Source organism: Lampris incognitus, chromosome 6 (assembly GCF_029633865.1).
Source record: "Lampris incognitus isolate fLamInc1 chromosome 6, fLamInc1.hap2, whole genome shotgun sequence".
Classification (NCBI taxonomy): Eukaryota; Metazoa; Chordata; class Actinopteri; order Lampriformes; family Lampridae; genus Lampris; species Lampris incognitus.
Genome location: NC_079216.1, coordinates 34626672 through 34646013, shown reverse-complemented (window position 1 = coordinate 34646013; position 19342 = coordinate 34626672). Strand labels below are relative to the sequence as shown.

Here is a 19342-nt window from a genome sequence, read left to right as displayed (position 1 = left end):
ACAGCGGGGCATGGACAAAGTTCCTAAACATAACTTATGTACAAAAACAGGAAGATAACGAGAAAGAATGAACACATCATACAGCAGGAGATATATATGGTTGAAAACGGCAAAACTGCCCTCTGTTGGGACAACAGGGCAAGTAGCAAAAAAAGTAGTCCGATTGTGCTGGGGATTCAGCAAGAACGGTCGGGTGTGGCGGAAAGTGGTGGTGGTCAGACAAAACTAAAAGAGGCCTCCGGTCTGTTGCTGGAATACAACAATATATCTTCGTCTTTAATTCCCAATCGTGCTGGTGTGTCTGTTTCATTTATTGGTCGTCCATCGAATATGAACCTGATTTCCGTCATTGCCAATCCCTGTCTCTCGCAGTAGGCCTTTAAGAGTTAGCTGAGTGGCGTGTACCTTTTGATCTCTACAGAGCCATGCTAACCTGCTACCTTCAGCTTTATTTGTAGTTTTCCGTTTTCTCTCCTTCCTTCGGTTTTTCATCTGCCACGGTTAATCTTCTTGCGCTCCTATAAGCTCTCACACCGAGCGCGTAGTTAAAATCAAATATATCTCCGGCCTTAGATGATGATGTTGGCGTTTCAAGACACCTGACCGATGAACTGCATCGTGATTCGCTGAAAAACTTGGTTGAAAAAATGCGAAATGCATTATGGGATGCATCCCCCAACATAGTGTAACGTACACGAACAAGAAGACACGTTAGCCCTTGGCTAACGGGTCGGACCCTTTAGTCGAGTGGTTAGCGATGTCTCCCGCGACACGGGTTCGCGTCCCGGCTGCGGCAGTTCCTATGGTTGCCCCCCCGAATTCGCTAAATTGGTGTCAGAAGTGGATACGCGCGGAAGCGCTATCCCGAAGGAGGGGGGTAGTGTAACGTGCATGGATAAGTACACATCTAGGATGGGTTAAATGCTGAGAAAGAATTTCACCATGGGGGATTAATCAAGTAGTAGAAAAAAAAAGACAAGGACCTTAATATAAAGATTTGCCAAGATTCTCTCGCTCACCTTCCCAGAGGATTGGATTCCCTTAATCATGGCCAGGCAAACCACTGACCAAGCAGCCAGCAGGCACACAGTCATCTTCCAGTTGAGTCCTCCACTCTCAGAGATGCTACTGGAGATGTCCAGGGCCTCTCGGTACCAGTAGTACGTGGTGGCTGAGCTCTTTTCACACTCTGGCACCACATCTATGGACCATTGGAAAGATAATAGAGGCTAGTGTAACGACCACGAATGACTAGACTCGCTGGCCCTTGGCCAACGGGTCGGACCCTTTAGTCAACTGGTTAACGTAGTCGCCAATGGTGCGGACGACTCGAGTTCGCGCTGCGGCGGTTCCTGGCTGTCTTCTGAATTCGTTACATTGGTGTCAGAAGTAGGTTGGTGAACCACCGCAGTCGGGACGCAAACCCGGGTGACTGCGCTAACAAGTCGACTGAAAGGTCCGATCCGTTAGCCAAGGGCTAGCGAGTCTAGTCATCTGTGATCTTACAATTTAACCTATCTTTTTTAAAATTTTCATTTCTTTGTAGTTTCTCAGAAACACATACAATAAATGTATGTCAAAAAGTCCTTTACAAAACAAACAAGGACACATCATAAAGTGATAAAACATGGTGTGTGTGTTTTTAGTGTTTAAGTGTTAAAGTGTGCATGTGTGTGGATGTATGTAGCCTGTGTACGTGTCTGCTTGGTATATTGCAAGAACCAGCAAGAGGATCTCAGATCCTACTGAGATCTTGCTGGATCTTGGCATTATACCAAGATGTGGTGAGGGGGAATGGGTGGTGTGGTAGAATTGATGATAGACTGTAGACTTAAATATGCGTGGCTGTGACTGTGTCCTACATGTACTGGTCTTGTTCTTAATGAGCGGACACTCATGCCATGGCAGGGGTTGCTGGAAGGACTGGGAGAAGTAGAAGAGACTCCAGCCGATGATAACATTATAGTAAAGGGCCACAAAGAAACACACCTTTGGTGACAAGAGAGAAGAGTGAGCAGAACACAATTAATTAAAACCAACATATGAGATTTTAATCGAGCATCTTGCCTTACACACTTATACATCTCTTGGTCAATCATGACAACGCAGATAAAATGACTGAAAATGGAAAGCACTTGTTCTTGCAGTAGACATGTCAATAAACTACAGTACACCTTTGTGGTACCCAGACCTTTCCCCTTTGCTCAAAACTTCTCGACTGAAGGAAAGTTTAACTTGGAGACAGTAATTTACACCATTTTTCAAATTTTTTGGGCACGTGGTCCTTGGCTTTTGGCTTTCTATCTGCGCCAACACAGGCTTTGACCTGGGACTCATGCAAACAGTCTACAAAAGCATAAATAAATAGTACGTGCTAGACAGATGAACATACGAAAAATCATATTTTCAAGAAAAATAGAGTCTGCACACTAGTTAACACTCCCATGAACCTTTAATGGTAGCTATAACCACCAAGTGCCGTTTCGAGCGTTTAAGACGGAATATTATTTCTCCGTGTAACCTGGGACTCACCACACAGCTGGCGAAACCGATGCCCCCCAGGCGAGGGCTGATGTAGTTCCACACACCGATGCTGCCCCTCCGGATCCGCTGCCCCACGGCAAGTTCCAGGAAGAATAGCGGGATGCCAATCACCACAAGTAAGATGAGATAGGGCACCAGGTACGCGCCTGTCAATCCAAAGGGGGGGGGGCGCAGAGTTAGATGTAAGACGCGTTGGAGGAAACCCACAATGTCAAATAACCGGGATGTGGCACCATTTAACTTCCAGTAAATTGCGTGGAAAATAAATTGATGACGCAGAGAGATTCACGAGCATGCACACGGCACTGCCTTTAACAGCAACCATGACTGTGATAGTTATGTCCCTCAACCCCCCCACACACACACACACACACACAGACAGTTCATCTGTCCTTGTGGGGGGGACTACACTTTACATTAGAGCGAAAATCAGATGCCCCCAACCCTAAACCCTATAATCAACCCTGACTTTAACAGCCTTACTCTAACGCCTAATGTTAATATTAGACCCGAGTCTAACCATAATCCCGACTGTAACCACAGCCATAAAGGCTAACCCCCTGCTGCGAGATAAACTTCTTCTTTTTTTCTTGTGGCGACCAAGAAAAGGTCCCCTTTTTTCAGATTTAGTTATCTTTATGGGGACACATGGTCCCCACAAGGATATATAAAAGAAAACACACAGATACACACTTAAACAAGAGTATCAATGTCTCCCCGCCTAATACGTCCCTCATGGTCTGTGGTATAATCAAGACAATTCTGGAAAACCAAGAAAGATGCTGACGTCTTAAATTAACCAAATTACAGTGGGCCTAAGATGGCGCACGGTGGAAAGGAGTCATTCCTTTCAAGAATTAAGGCTTCAGGGTGAATGACAGGCTGTAATGGAGCGGTGCATTATAATACACAGGACGCATCTCTTGTGATAGTCGGGGGGGGGGGCATCTGAGAGTACACGTGAGCCATAAGGCCGCAAAACACATGATAGCAGGCGAAGGAGAGAATGTTAAACCCTTTGTTCTGAGGCAATGGCTGGTGGTTCTGCATGATCTGTTGCATCAAATTCTTACAACATGTTATGGACCCTGAGTCTGCAATAACGTTTTGGATTGAACTGATCTGATTTGAATTTAATTACAACGATGCGGCTCCTCTTTTGTTTGGGATAATGGAGAGAGGATGTGCGCCGCAGGTATAAAGCAAAGTAAGAGCAATGGCAACGCACCACAATAGGGGTGACTTTTTTTCTTTTTCCCCCTTTTTTCTCCCCAGTTGTACCCATCCAATTACCCCACTCTTCCCAGCCCTCCCGGTCGCTGCTCCACCCCCTCTGCCGATCCGGGGAGGGCTGCAGACTACCACGTCTCCTCCGACACATGTGGAGTCGCCAGCCACTTCTTTTCACCTGACAGTGAGGAGTTTCGCCAGGGGGACATAGCACGTGGGAGGATCACGCTTTCAGTCCCCCCCCCCCCCGACATCCGGCTTCCCACTCGCAGACACGGCCAATTGTGTCTGTAGGGACGCCCGACCAAACCGGAGGTAACATGAATTTCATTTTTTTAATGGAAATGCAAGTGCTCAGTAGTCTCACAAGTGTCGGTCTCATGAAACCTGTAAGAAACCCCAAAACCCATTTCCTGATTAAAAAAAAAAAAGAGCAAAAAACTGACACGGCTTCCGATTAGAAAAAATGTGTACTCTTTCCAGAGAAAGACTCTTTTTTTAAGACGTTGCTTTTTTTTTCTCCTTCTCTGACTGAGGGCTTACACTGACACTGTATGCCCAGATCAATTCAGACTGCAGCTGCAGGAGTCCTTTGAAATGAACTTTCACAGTATGTGGGGCATGAGAATTTCCCCACCAAACTATTCCTATCCCCCCGCCACTTACTGTCTGAACCACAACATTAAATGCTATTTGGGAGGATTTGTGTAACGTCTGCAATGACGAATTGGTAGATGACAGCGCCGCTTTTACAATTGAGGGTGTGTTGTTTGAATATATGGAAGTTTCATCTCAATATAAACACTGTTTATTGTTTCATCTGGCAGGGCGTTCATTCAGACTCTTCCTGAGTCGTGTTGTGACTGGTTTGAAATAGTCTCTTCAGTCTCTGGCTGCATGGGAGCGGTCACTGCCAGGAAACACAGTGTGTGTGTGTGTGTGTGTGTGTGTGTGTGTGTGTGTGTGTGTGTGTGTGTGTGTGTAGGCCATATGCTAAATGGTTTCTAATATTAAAACCCCCTAATTCTGACTCACTGTGTACATAAAGCATCCTGGGAAGAGGCTTTGATATCAATAGGCATCAAAACCCCTCAGGTCTCCATTGTCTTTTCAGAAGTGCGGCAGCATCTCGTGGACTTTCAAGCACTTTGATGGAAGTCTTGGACCGAAAACAGCTCTGATAAAAAAAAGTTTTTTCGACGTTTCTTTAAATAGTTTCCCATTCTTCATGTCTTACTGTACACTGCAGGTACGGCACCTGATTTACACTGTGTGTGTGCACTGTGCCAGGGAGGAGGCCTTCCTCTGACGTCACAGCGAAACTAAACGGGGCTGGAGGAAGATGCTCGACACATGCACGCTAGATTTCTTCCTCATCATGTCAGATACAGTATGTGCCTTCGAAAAAAACCCTAAAATCTCCTCCATGTAAGACTTAAATGTGGCTTAGTATGAACAGTGAGTGAAATTTCACCATGTTCTATCTACCCAAAGTGGTTCTTAAAATTAATATTAAAACACAACAAGTATTTCAAATCAGATCCAATCTAATGGCTTTTAAGGAGGGTATTTTGAAAAGCCCACAAGGGGCAGATGATCTGGGCTTGTTTATGCCTCTGAGTGAAACATCTATGCAGATTTTGACAGCTTGAAGAATTTGCCACATACCTACGCATGGCTTTAAAGTATTGCTCATAGATGGCAGATACCCGTGTAGACACAAACAAGGGAACCACACACAGACACATTAAGTACATCCATGGTTGTGAGAGGAACAGGATGGTAGGGAGAAGAGACTGACACCTGTGCATACATACAAACACACACATAGATAGTATGGACAGCATCTGATCTGAAACGATAACAGATACTGATGAACCTGACACACGGGCACTAATACACACTTATACAGACATGCACACACACAAAGCAGCAGCAGAGACAGTGAGTAACCTAACCCCGGGCCTGTCATTTTAATCTAATTACAGTCAGACTCAGCAGGGTGACCAGGGCTGTCCAAAACAGACCTGCAAAACATTAAAAAGCCTGGAGAGGGGTCGTGACTGGAGCTGCTGCCCAAGTAGCCAGCCATACACGCACACGCACACACACAGTGGGTTTACATGCATGCACGCAGTATCTTGGATTGTCACATCCCAATCAAGGTCCCAATTAAGATATCAACACTGAGCTTAATCAGCATCTATGGATGAACGCAAAACATGCAGGGGTCTACAAATGCACAAATTTTGGTGTGATATGCTTATACACAAAAAACCCCAAACAAACAAACAAAAACACATACACTCTTGCTCTCCCATATTTACTCACAGACATACAGAGCTGCTTTCGTGTCTGGCTAGCATGTCTGAGAGGGCTGCATTTAATTGCTTTCCCTGAACAGTCGATGGCTTTACACGACCAGCAGGAGGGAAATGTGCCATCTTACAACCTTCTTGGGTCACACACCATTTGATTAGAGCTCTTTAGCATAGGCCAAAAAGCATCTTTTTTTACTGTAATGTATATAAATAACGCTCTGCAAAGGTAAACACAAACCTTATCATGCTGTTGTTATACTCAGAGTGCAATGTGGGAAATGTATTTTTTGATCGAGCAAAGATAACGTGGCTTAATTGCTTTGTGGTAGTGATTAGCTGGACAGCAGAAGAGCTTGATGGGTGAATTTCTCTGTTGAAATGGGTGCTCTAGATTATTGATTTGTTTGCTGGCAGGAGTATTGGTAGGTTAAACGAATGGTTTGGACAGGGCACACTAACACAGTCACAGAGCGTCATGTGGTACTTATGTGGCTTTTGAATGCTCCAATCACCACCAAGGTCACTGAGGCAAGTCTGGTTTTGACAGTCAAGTGCAAGACAGCGGCACTCCTTCTCCCTCCATCTCTCTCCCTCCCCCCCCCCTCTCGCACACACACACACACACACACACACACACACACACACACACACACACACACACACAGACACACACACAAAAACAAACGAACAACGCTTGAATCTGATCAAATGATAGTGAAAGCAACGATCTTTGCTCTTCATGGCGAATTTACTCATTTCAGAAGCACTGAAACTCACAGAGGGAACATATTTCTTTTCGTATCACTCCACTATAGTACATGTCCATCCAAGTAGTGGCTGCTGAACCAGAATTTTGACAATTTTTGTTAAAAATGAATCTTTATCCATGACCATCCAATCAACGAGTTTTAGAGTTGTATTAGCTAGTGAAAAGGGCATTTTCTGCTTCACCAAAGTTTATTTTAATAACCTGAGTGTGATGCTGTTTTATACAATAATTTGTCAGGCAAGTTGTTTTTATAACTGTTGCCCTTTTTTGGTTTCACAGAGAAAAGCCATGATGATACAAAATATGCCCTGTGATGGCCTGGCGGCCTGTCCAGGGTGCCTCCCCCGTGCCGCCCAATGACTGCTGGAATAGGGTCCAGCATCCCCATGACCCTGAGAGCAGGATAAGTGGTTAAGATAATGGATGGATGGATGGATGATACAAAATATATTGTACGTGATATGTAAGCTTAAGGGTTTTTTGTGAGGCTCTACTTCACCTGTTGCCCTTGGGAAACCTCCTCTCCTTTAATTCATCAATAAATATTTGTTGTACTGTACATACTGTTGGGATCCCTTCATGCTGACCCTTGCACTCTTTGCTATTGGTCTCTCATTGGTGATTTAGAAATTGGAACTACTTCTACTGTTGTGTACAACGCAGGAATAGGATACTTGTTAATTTTTTGCATACTCATAGCTTATATACCATATTGCTGTGTTTTGTTTCAGATGATCTATGTCACAACCGACAGAGTCAAATTGAATATATGGGGCAACTTATGTCACAAATTCAACTGTTTATGAGTCAGGTTGAGTGGAAATAAACGAGTCACTGGTTCTGATTCAGGGACTGAGCTGGTGACTCACCTCCACCATTCTTCTGACACAAGTAGGGGAACCTCCAGACGTTACCCAGGCCTACAGAGAAGCCCACCTGGGCCAGGATATACTGGAGCTTGCTGTTCCAGGCAGGACGCTCCTCCTCACCGTCTGAGCCGGCCTCCTCCACATCACACTCTTTGCCATCCCCATCGTGGCTGTTGACGATCAGCGAGCTCTTCTTGAAGGAATCGTCGCACGCGTCCTCATTGGAAAGCAGGTCTTTGACAGACTCTGTGACATCATCGTCAAGCTCTCTCTTGACGGCCTTGCTGTTTTTGGGCATTTGATAAAGCAAACCAGGGCAAGGGGTGGAACGTCTTATTGTGTGGCGGGCTGGAGGGACAGGGCTGGCGTCTGTGAAAAAGTCACTTTTTTAACTTTGGCAGTGCAAAGCTGCAAGTTCTGAGGTTGTTGAGGTTGTAGTGGTCGTGGGGCTGGGAATAGATTTTAGAGGTTGACTGATCAGAAATTGAATTTATTTCTTCATTATCACCAAACACCTGTGGAGTAGAAAAGGAAACATTGCCGTGAATACATATATCAGATCAAGGGGAGATGTCGTATGAGGTGGGGGGTTTTCTCAGTTCGTGCCTCGTGCACAAGAAACCTTACTGTTGCTTGAGTTTTATTATGGTCTTCTCTGATTTCTTTACAAAACATTTTGGGTTGTTTAGTTCGGACTTAACTTTACAGGTACAACCTCTTACTCTAGCATACAGACAACTGAAGATATGTTTATGAGGAATTAAATCAACAATTTTATCAAATAGCCCATTAATCAATAACAGTAGCTTGTTATTTAACTGAACAATTTGATCAAGCATGTAGAGATTTGCTGAAAATGTCTACAATCTCTCTTTTATTTCCTGCCAACTACATCATTACACTCATATTACTTTGGCGGTGTGTTTGAACGGCGTTTGTGTAAACAAAGATTTTATTCTGTGACGTTTTTTATACTCGGGTTTCGGGGCCTCAAGCTTGTTTGTAACTCACATGTAAACCACATGACCCTGGCACCAAAATCTGTGAATGGGCATCATTTATAATTGATCGAGTTTGGAGAAGCCCGTCGACATGCTGCCTGGACGGGTCGACCGGGGACCGACCGGGACGATCACATTTCCGCGCGCTTCAATAATAGAGATTTGCATACGAACCCAAACACTCGTTTTCCAGCGGGAGGGGGGGGGCAGCAATGAAATACAACCTATATACTCTATGTAAATGTACATGCAATTCTGGTATTTTTCAGATTAAAAGGATTTTTTTAATTTTGCATTTGTAAATGCCACACTGGCTATGACCCCCCCCCCAAAAAAACAAAAAAAACCCCCAAAAAACAAAACTGCATGTCACCATGCCGCAAAACGCAGTGTAGCCTCTTGCCTTTCACCGACCCCGGGATTAAGTGATTAATAGCTCCCCTCTCTCCTTCACCGCTCCCACATTAGCCTGCTGTGTGTAGAGCCATAAGAGCGTCATTTCATCAACCTGCGAAATAGCCACCAAACCGAGGAAAGCCTCGTCGCTTATGATGCCCACTCACCTCAACTAGGTTATCAATTATTAAAACAAACCCTCTCGTCGCCTATTTCAAACGTTGCACAGTCACGCGTGAGGATTCCGACAAATACACAAGGAAATATGAGAATTGTGTAATTTCCTCTCAGTGCTCTGCGCTGTATCGCCTATGACTCAGTAGAAGGACAAATCACAAACAGGCCCACATTTAATGATCGCAGAAATCGATGGCGTTATCGTACAATAAACCCAGCGAGACACACGCGCGCCATGTGGCTCGTTGTGCATTCGGGGACAAATTGTTCCTCATATGATGCACGTACATTAATTCCCCCTCCCGCCCAGCCTCCATGCCATCTATCTATGTGGAGTAGGCTACTTCATCATCCACCGGCCACATCCTGCGCACCGGTGCCTCAGCGCTTTATTTACACGCGCGTACAAGTTAAAACAAATAAGGAAATAAAAAATCTCATTCAGTATATAAATTATTGGAGCACTTACCAGAGTAAAAAAAAAATATAGCCGTCCTTTTCGAAATGACGTGTCTCAAGGAATGAAATTATGAGAGCACATGCACGGGGCAGACATTATCACTTGCTTCTCTGGGCCAGTAGTGTAAGCGGTGTGGTGGTGGTACAGACACCAGCGCCTTGCCTAGTCAAGCTCTCAGCCACACGTCTAACGCGTCGGCGGGGGTGTGCCACTTCCGTTTCGTCGATGATCAATCGAAGGTCTATCTTCATCCCACCTATTTCTCAGTAGAAGTGGACTAATTTAACTACAATAGCACGTTGCAATCTTCAACATACGTGATCACGTGCTAAATTTCCATATATATATCTATATATATAGATATGTATATTTAAATATATATTAAATTTCTTCCCACCCCTATTTCTTGTTGGTATATTCCACTACTACTCAAGTAGGTAGGGGCTGGTAAGTACGCACGAAATGTGCTACTGTTTATAAACGTTCATTTTGGTTACGGATCAGTAGTCTTGCCCTGGAAGAATGATAGACTTATTCTCCTGAAATTATAAAACACCAGACTGCACGAGAAAAAATATAGACTAAGTTAAACCGGACATTATTCATAGGACACCAACGCTAAAAAGCACAATTGCGCATCGTCTATCTCGCAATCTTCAATAGGTTTAACGCGCATGCAATTTCTGAGGTGATAGACATTGAGATAAGAATATTGTCATGTGCAAGTCATAAATTAAGATATATTGTTGAAGAATTGTGTAACACCGCTATTAACAAAGCAATTTAGAGTGAAGTATGATCATTATAAATTAGCAAGCACCAAACCGCCGTCTATCTGTAATTGGCTATTTGATTTCCTCCCAGGCAGGCCCTAGACTGTGGCAATAATAGGTGAAACATACTCATCCACATTAGTTCCTAAGACCGGCGCGCCCCAGGGCTGCTGTCTCAGTCCCCTATTGTACAGCCTGTTCACACATGACTGTTGCCAGATATGACAATAACAGCATCATTAAATTCACAGATGACACCACATTGATTGGACTGCAAAACGACAGTGATAAGGGAGGAAGGAAGTGGAAGATGTAACCACATGCTGCCATGATAACAATCTCTCTCTAAATGTCAGTAAGACAAAAGAAATCATTGTTGACTTTAGAAAGATCAAATGCAATTATATTTATATTTCCATCAATGGGTCATCTGTTGAAATAGTTGACAGTTTTAGATGTCTCGGTTTGCACATCACAGACACGTGGTCTCTCAACACCAATTGCATTCTGAGGAAGGCACAGCAGAGACCGTGTTTTCTGAGGCGTCTCAAACGCGAAGGAACTTTTATCGCATTATCATCGAGTGTCTTGACAAGCTGTATCACAGTGTGGTTTGGCAACCTGACTGCTCAGGACTGCAGATTGCTTCAAAGGACTGTAAAGACAGCAGCAAAAATCACTGGCATAGAACTACCACAACTTCATAATATTTACACCACTCACTACAAAAGGAAAGCCCAAAACACCATTAAGGGCACCAATAAGTTTCTTTCCACAGGCAGTCAGGTTGCTGAACAGCTGACGCACCCATATGCACCTTACCATGTACTTTTCTATATAGTGTATATATTGTATAAATTCATGAGTACATAGTCTATCTAGGTCTGTAGTGTCTTTTTTAGGGGGGGTGTCCTTTATGTTAAGACAGAGCGAGCCAGAGCAAAATAATTTAATTGTATTCTAATACACATGACAATAAAGTTGAACTTGAATGTGAAGCTATAATAGACCAATAAATTCAGGCTATAGCCTTCCTCTCATTGACTTTTAAACACGAAAAATGGAGTCTACCATGGTTTTGGCATGGTCTGTTCAGACATGATGAAGCTGGAGGTTTGATTACAGAAATAGCAGTAGTCTATTTGTCGTGCCTGTTGTACATAGACTTTTAATGAGCAAAGAAAGAACTACAATGCAGAGTGATAATCATTACATCTTTTTCGAATTAGTTTATGAATCAAAGTCCGTGTATTTGCCAAACGTGACCCCATCAGGTCGATGATGTAGAATCATCGTATAATTTAAGGTGATCACAGAAAGTTGAATCAGTTCATCTGGACACAACGTTTACTGACATACACGTTTCATCATTTACCTAAGTGAACTCTTCAGTCAACTGACTGCAGGTATCCCCACCCTTATAAACAAACAGTGGCATAACGACTGAAACCAGCAATCGGTTTCATATGCAAATTGCCACGACGAGGGGCGTGCGGGTAGTGTAGCGGTCTATTCTGTTGCCTACCAACACGGCGATCGCTGGTTCGAATCCCCGTGTTACTACCTCCAGCTTGGTCGGGCGTCCCTAAAGACACCCTGTCTGCGGGTGGGAAGCCGGATGTGGGTATGTGTCCTGGTCGTTGAACTAGCGCCTCCTCTGGTCGGTCAGGGCGCCTGTTCACGAGGGAGGGGGAACTGGGGGAAGAGCGTGATCCTCCCACGCGCTACGTCCCCCTGGCAAAACTCCTCACTGTCAGGTAGAAAGAAGCGGCTGGTGACTCCACATGTATCAAAGGAGGAATGTGGTAGTCGGTTGCCCTCCCCGGATCGGCAGAAGGGGTGGAGCAGCGGCCGGAACGGCTCGGAAGAGTGGGGTAATTGGCCAGATACAATTGGGGAGAAAAAAAAGGGGGGCCCCAAAAAGCCATTATCTAGAGTAACAATGGCCACGTGTACTATTTACAGGAGGATTTGGATGTTTGAAATCACAGCATTTTAAGATGGCGACAGATGCACTCTTACTCCCCCCTTACACCCCCCTCCCCCCGGTTCAGGGATGGTTGTTCCCTCTTGACATAGATGACCTCTTTGACTCCCCGTTCAAACCAGTGTTCCTCCCTATCAAGGATGGGCCTCATCCTTGAAAGAGTGGCCGCTGGCCTGTAGATGGGTGTGGACTGTGGAGTCCTGGCCTGACGTGTTAGCTCTTCTGTGTTGTGCCATCCTCTTGACCAGCATGTTTGGTTTCTCCATTGTACAAGTCATGGCAATCCTCCCGGCACTAAACACTACTACTACTACTTTCAGCTGCTCCCGTTAGGGGTTGCCACAGCGGATCATTCATTTCCATTTCTTCCTGTCTTCTGCGTCTTCCTCTGTCACACCAGCCACTTGCATGTCTTCCCTCACCACATCCATAAACCTCCTCTTTGGCCTTCCTCTTTTCCTCTTTCCCGGCAGCTCCATATTCAGTACCCTTCTCTCAATATAACCAGCATCTCTCCTCCACACATGTCCAAGCCATCTCTATCTTGCCTCACTTGCTTTGTCTCCAAACCGTCCAACTCCAGCGGTCCCTCTAATATAATCGTTCCTAATCCTGTCCTTCTTTGTTACTCCCAGTGAAAATCTTAGCATCTTCAACTCTGCCACCTCCAGCTCCGCCTCCTGTCTTTTCGTCAGTGCCACTGTCTCCAAACCATATAACATAGCTGGTCCCACAACCATCTTGTAAACCTTCCCTTTAACTTTTGCTGGTACCCTTCTGTTGCAAATCACTCCTGACACTCTGCTCCACCCACTCCACCCTGCCTGCACTCTCTTCTCCACCTCTCTACTGAATTCCCCGTTACTTTGGACAGTTGACCCCAAGTATTTAAACTCAAATGCCTTGGTCAACTCCACTCCTTGCATCCTGACCATTCCACTGTCCTCCCTCTCATTCACGCATAGGTATTCCATCTTGCTCCTACTGACTATCATTACTCTTCTCTACAGTGCATACCTCCACCTCTCCAGGCTCCCCTCAACCTGCACCCTACTCTTGCTACAGATCACAATATCATCCGCGAACATCATCGTCCATGGAGACTCCTGCCTGATCTTGTCCATCAACCTGTCCATCACCATTGCAATCAAGAAAGGGTTCAGAGCCGATCCTTGATGTAATCCCACCTCCACCTTGAACCCATCTGTCATTCCAATCACACACCTCACCATTGTCACACTTCCCTCATACATATCCTGCACCACTCCTACATACTTCTCTGCAACTCCTGATTTCCTCATACAATACCACACCTCCTCTCTCGGCACCCTGTCGTATGCTTTCTCTAAATCTACAAAGACACAATACAAATCTTTCTGGCCTCTTCTATACTTCTCAATCAACATTCTCAAAGCAAACATCGCAACTGTGGTGCTCTTTCGTGGCATGAACCACTGCTGCTCGCTGATCGTCACCTCTCCTCTTAACTCTTTCCCAAATCTTCATGCTGTGGCTGATCAACTTTATACCTCTGTAGTTGCTACAGTTCTGCACATCGCCCTTGTTCTTGAAAATCGGTACCAGTATGATTCTTCTCCACTCCTCAGGCATCCTCTCACTTTCCAAGATTGTGTTAAACAATCTAGTTAAAAACCCCACTGCCATCTCTCCTAAACATCTCCATGCCTCCACAGGTATGTCATCAGGACCAACGGCCTTTCCACTCTTCATCCTCTTCATAGCTGCCCTCACTTCCTCCTTGTTAATCCACTGAACTTCCTGATTCACTATCCCTACATCATCCAACCTTCTCATCATCCCATCTCTCTCTCATTTTCTTCATTCATCAGCCCCTCAAAGTTCTCCTTCCACCTTCTTAGCACACTCTCCTCGCTTGTCAGCACATTTCCATCTCTATCCTTGATCGCCCTAACTTGCTGCACATCCTTTGCAGCTCGGTCCCTCTGTCTAGCCAATTGGTACAAGTCCTTTTCTCATTCCTTAGTGTCTAACCTGTCATACAACTCACCATACGCCTTTTCCTTTGCCACCTCTCTCTTTGCTTTACGCTGCATCTCCTTGTACTCCTGTCTACTTTCTTCATCTCTCTGAGTATCCCACTTCTTCTTTGCCAACCATTTCCTCTGTATACTTTGCTGTACTTCCTCATTCCAACACCAAGTCTCATTGTCTTCCTTCCTCTGTCCTGATGACACACCAAGTACCTTCCTAGCTGTCTCCCTCACTATTTCTGCAGTGCTTGCCCAGCCATCTGGCAACTCTTCACTACCACCCAGTACCTGTCTTAACTCCTGCCTGAACTCCACACAACAGTCTTCCTTCTTCAACTTCCACCATTTGACCTTCTGATGTGTCTTCACTCGCCTCCTCATCTTGGTCTCCAAAGTCATCCTACAGGCCACCATCCGATGCTGTCTAGCTACGTTCTCCCCTGTCACCACCTTGCAGTCTCCAATCCCTTTTAGATTGCTCCTTCTACATAAGATGTAGTCCACCTGTGTGCACTTTCCTCCACTCTTGTACGTCACCCTGTGTTCCTCCCTCTTCTTGAAATATGTATTCACCACAGCCATTTCCCTCCTTTTCGCAAAATCGACCACCATCTGTCCTTCCACGTTTCTCTCCTTGACTCCATACCTTCCCATCACCTCCTCATCACCTCTGTTCCCTTCACCAACATGTCCATTGGAGTCCGCTCCAATCACCACTCTCTCCTCCTTGGGTACCCTCTCCACCACATCATCCAACTCACTCCAGAATTCTTCTTTCTCTTCCATCTCACACCCAACTTGCGGGGCATATGCGCTAACATTCAGCTATACACCTTCGATTTCCAGCTTCATACTCATCACTCTGTCTGACACTCTCTTCACCTCCAACACGCTCTTGACATACTCTTCCTTCAGAATTACCCCTACCCCATTTCTCCTCCCATTTGCACCATGGTAGGAGAGTTTGAACCCACCTCCAATACTCCTGGCCTTACTCCCCTTCCACCTGGTCTCTTGCACACACAGTATGCCTACCTTTATTCTTTCCATCATGTCAGCCAGCTCTCTCCCTTTATTAGTCATAGTGCCAACATTCAAAGTTGCGACTCTCACCTCCACACACCTACCCTTCCACCTCTCTAGCTGCCTCTGGACATGCCTCCCCCTCTCCTTCGCCCAACAGTAGCATAGTTTCCACCGGCACCCTGCTGGTTATCAATACCGGTGGCTGTCGTTGGTAACCTGGGCCTAGACCAATGTGGTATGGAAATCTTATTTATGTATTTATGATCCACATATTTGATTTGGCAAAGATTTTACGCTGGATGCCCTTCCTGACGCAACCCTCCCCATTTGTCCGGGCTTGGGACCGGCACTAAGAATGCACTGGCTTGTGGATCCTCAGTGGCTGGGTTGTCCCGGCACTAAACAGCGTACACTATATTGCTCTGTTTGTGCCAAGGGACCAGATCCTTGGGGTGCATCAATTTTTGGATTATTGAGCATGCATAATGACATCATTTAAGGTAATAAGTCACAATTAATTCATGTAGGTAAGCATGAGCTCATAGAAACCTTACCCGCCATTGCCCTTGCCCCTGCTAGAAATGGAGGTAGCCTTTATTTATATACATAAGTGAAGAGTTTGTGTTTATAGATTGAAAATAAGCATTTTGTGTCTTTCTCAACCTGTCGAACATGAAAATATGTCATTTTTACTACAGTGTTTGCAACCATTACTGATGTAGGCTAACAATCATTTAACAGCATCAGAACAAAATTAGGAGCTTAAATGTAGTCTGTGTTGTGAGTTAGTCCTTGTTTCAAGGGACCTTTCGATCAGTTTGGAAGTGTTAGCAGGTTTGAATCCTTTCGGTCGAGAAGTGACCCTTTTGTTTACATTTGAATTAAGGACTGTACCTTTAACTTTGTGTCAGGTGGATAGAGGATATGGAGCTCACAGTTATTGGATTTTCTTCACAGTTGTCTGAACGTGACTTGACGGTTTGGGAGAAGCCTTTTACTTTCAGATCACAGATTCTGTCACTTGTTTTTGGCCATCTCTCAAGCTGGAAAGTAAATCATGTCACAAACAGTCATTGCCATGTACATTGTGTATTTTTAAGTGGGATGCGAAATATCCAGCATATGTCTGTCTGCACAAAACACTTCCCCCCCACCTAGCCAATATTTTATCAGATTGGCAGCAGCTGTTAAAAATCACTTCGAGATAGATTGAGAAGAGGCCCTTTAAAAACAAACATAATTTCCATGAAAGTTACAAGATAGATAGCGAGGCAGGTGATGGTTGTAAAAGCGCAACAATAATGTAATATCTTATTTTGTTTAGATACCAGTGGTGTTAGTCCTGTTACCGCCTTACCTTTTTAAAATCAATAGGGAAATGGTAGAGAAAACGTGGGCCTGCACTTTACTGTTACTTCAGAGCTTGTCAACGCCGGCCCTGGCCAAGAACGAAGCAACACTTCTGGGTGTTGTGGCTTAATGTTTAGTGGTCTCTCTCCCAGCCTCTGTTTAGCTCCGCTGGGCATGGAAAGATGCAGGCCGGACAGGGAACACAGACAGAGACCATTTAGATATACGCCTGCAATGATGGCTGGGTAGAGAGGTACACTTTGTGGAAATTGGATGGAATGGATTTATGGGATTTTGTTCCTATGCGCAGGGTTTTCTTGTGATTTATGGTTTTGTGTTCAGGGTTTACATCAGGTCATAAAGACAACTCCAAATATGGCTAACTGTGCCTCTGGGTGAGGAGAGGATATCAGCTAGGGCAAAATGTAGAAACAATGTAGGGAAGTAATCTTATTTACAAAAATGCTGATGATAAAATACGCACACAAATGTCTTATCAGTGGTGAGGGATGGTATATTTACCAATACTCGAGATGTGATATAATAGCATTTATGTCATGCTCAAGGGAGAGCTGTAGGATATTGAAACAATAATTAAATAATCTACGAATGTGAAGCAACGACTGTGCCAACCAAATTCACCTAGACTATTGTAGAGGTAGCGCCATTCACAAAACCACTTATCTAGATGTGTCGGTGCGGTTACTATATGTCGTTGGGGCCGTCAGGTTGCTAGACTCTCAAGACACTTATTTTCACCAATGTTTTGTTAAATTAGGCCCACCTCAGGTGTACAGTAGAGCATCAATAAAGACTGGATCTCCAGTCCATGCTGAATGTCGGTAGGACAGCCTTTATGAATGGCCAGGATGCAAAACAAGTCCATCATCCCCATCCAAATACGACATCTTGGATGGTGACATATCTCTATATACAACAGCTTCCTCTTTGATCCAGGCCAGGTATCCACATGTTGAACATGTTGAACAATGGCCCACGAGATAGCTACATAGACATGTATTGGCATTGACCTCCCCTTATTCTTTGAGTGGATAATCTTTCTCTGCTGAATCCTCTCTCAGTCATCGGTTGGAAGTAACAACTAAATATGATGTTCCTCTTTCGCACTACTTAAGATTCAATATAACCTGGAAAGTTCTTGACTCATGCTGAAGTACAATTTATGAAGTAATTCTAGCAGTAATACGAAATTAAAGCCACTTTATTTGACATTGTACTTTTTCTTTTTTAAATGTTCCCCCTTTTTTCTTCCAATTGTACTTGACCAATTACCCCACTCTTCCGAGCTGTCCCGGTCGCTGCTCCACCCCCGGGGAGGGCTGCAGACTACTACATGCTTCCTCCGATAAATGTGGAGTCGCCAGCCGCTTCTTTTCACCTGACAGTGAGGAGTTTTGCGAGGGGGAGGCAGCGAGTGGGAGGATCACGCTATTCCTCAGTTCCCCGTACCCCCGAACAGGTGCCCCGACCGACCAGAGGAGGTGCTAGTGCAGCGACCAGGACACATACCCACATCCGGCTTCCCACCCGCAGACAGGGCCAATTGTGTATGCAGAGATGCCCGACTAAGACAGAGGAAACATGGGGATTCGAACCGGCGATCCCGGTGTTGATAGACAATGGAATAGACTGCCACACCACCCGGACGCCCATTGACATTGTATTCTTACAATTAATTTGTTCTCTGCATTTAACCCATCTTAATTTATAGGAGCACTGGGCCACAGTAAAATCATGAGTGTTCATTTAACTTCCTGAGTGTTAATTTAACGCTCAGGTTTTTGCGCAGCTGCAGCGCCCGTGGACCAACTCCAGTTCTTCTTTCCATTGTCTTGCTCAGGGTCATAGGCAGGAGTATTAACCTTAACATACATGTCTTTTCCACGGTGGGAGAAAACCGGAGCACCCAGAGGAAACCCACGCAGACACGGGGAGAACATGCAAATCACAATAATCACAACTATGTTAACCAGGAGACTAAAGTGTCCGACCCGTGAGCAAACCAGCTAACGAGTCTAATCATTCGTGGGCGTTACACTACCTCCATCCTTCGGGAAGTGCGTAACAGATTGGACCCTTTACTTGACTGGTTAGCGCAGTCGACCTGGGTAAGTAGTTGCCCGCACGGGCTGTCTTGTACTTTATAGTACTTATATTAGTAATGAATGGACCGGAGACCAAGGCATAACGTTGACCTTTTACTAGGCATATCTTCAAGTCTCAACACTCGCACATGCGCGCTCATTACATATCAAAATCTGCTCACTACACCTCCCCCTTTTAAACTGATACTTTCAGGATCTTTACAGAAAAATTAAATCATATGTTAATAAAGCCTAACGCTGATTTTACCAACAAGGCAGGGGAACAGCTGGCACCTTAAACATCTGTAAACGTGAGCATATG

General features: G+C 44.9%; 1 protein-coding gene and 1 pseudogene across 1 annotated transcript in view; both read right to left on the bottom strand.

Annotated features, from left to right (window-relative positions):
* The window catches only part of slc6a15 (solute carrier family 6 member 15), a 48191-nt gene extending 38265 nt beyond the window's left edge, over positions 1-9926 (bottom strand). The window contains exons 1-5 of the mRNA XM_056282327.1: positions 9777-9926; positions 7734-8248; positions 2533-2690; positions 1863-1989; positions 1020-1201 (exon numbers count right to left, since the gene is read on the bottom strand). Of these exons, the coding sequence (XP_056138302.1) occupies positions 1020-1201; positions 1863-1989; positions 2533-2690; positions 7734-8031 (765 nt within the window). The 5' untranslated portion in view covers positions 8032-8248; positions 9777-9926. The remainder of the gene's footprint in view (positions 1-1019; positions 1202-1862; positions 1990-2532; positions 2691-7733; positions 8249-9776) is intronic.
* Positions 226-682, bottom strand: LOC130113899 (small ubiquitin-related modifier 3-like; annotated as a pseudogene).
* Positions 9927-19342: the final 9416 nt, after the last annotated feature.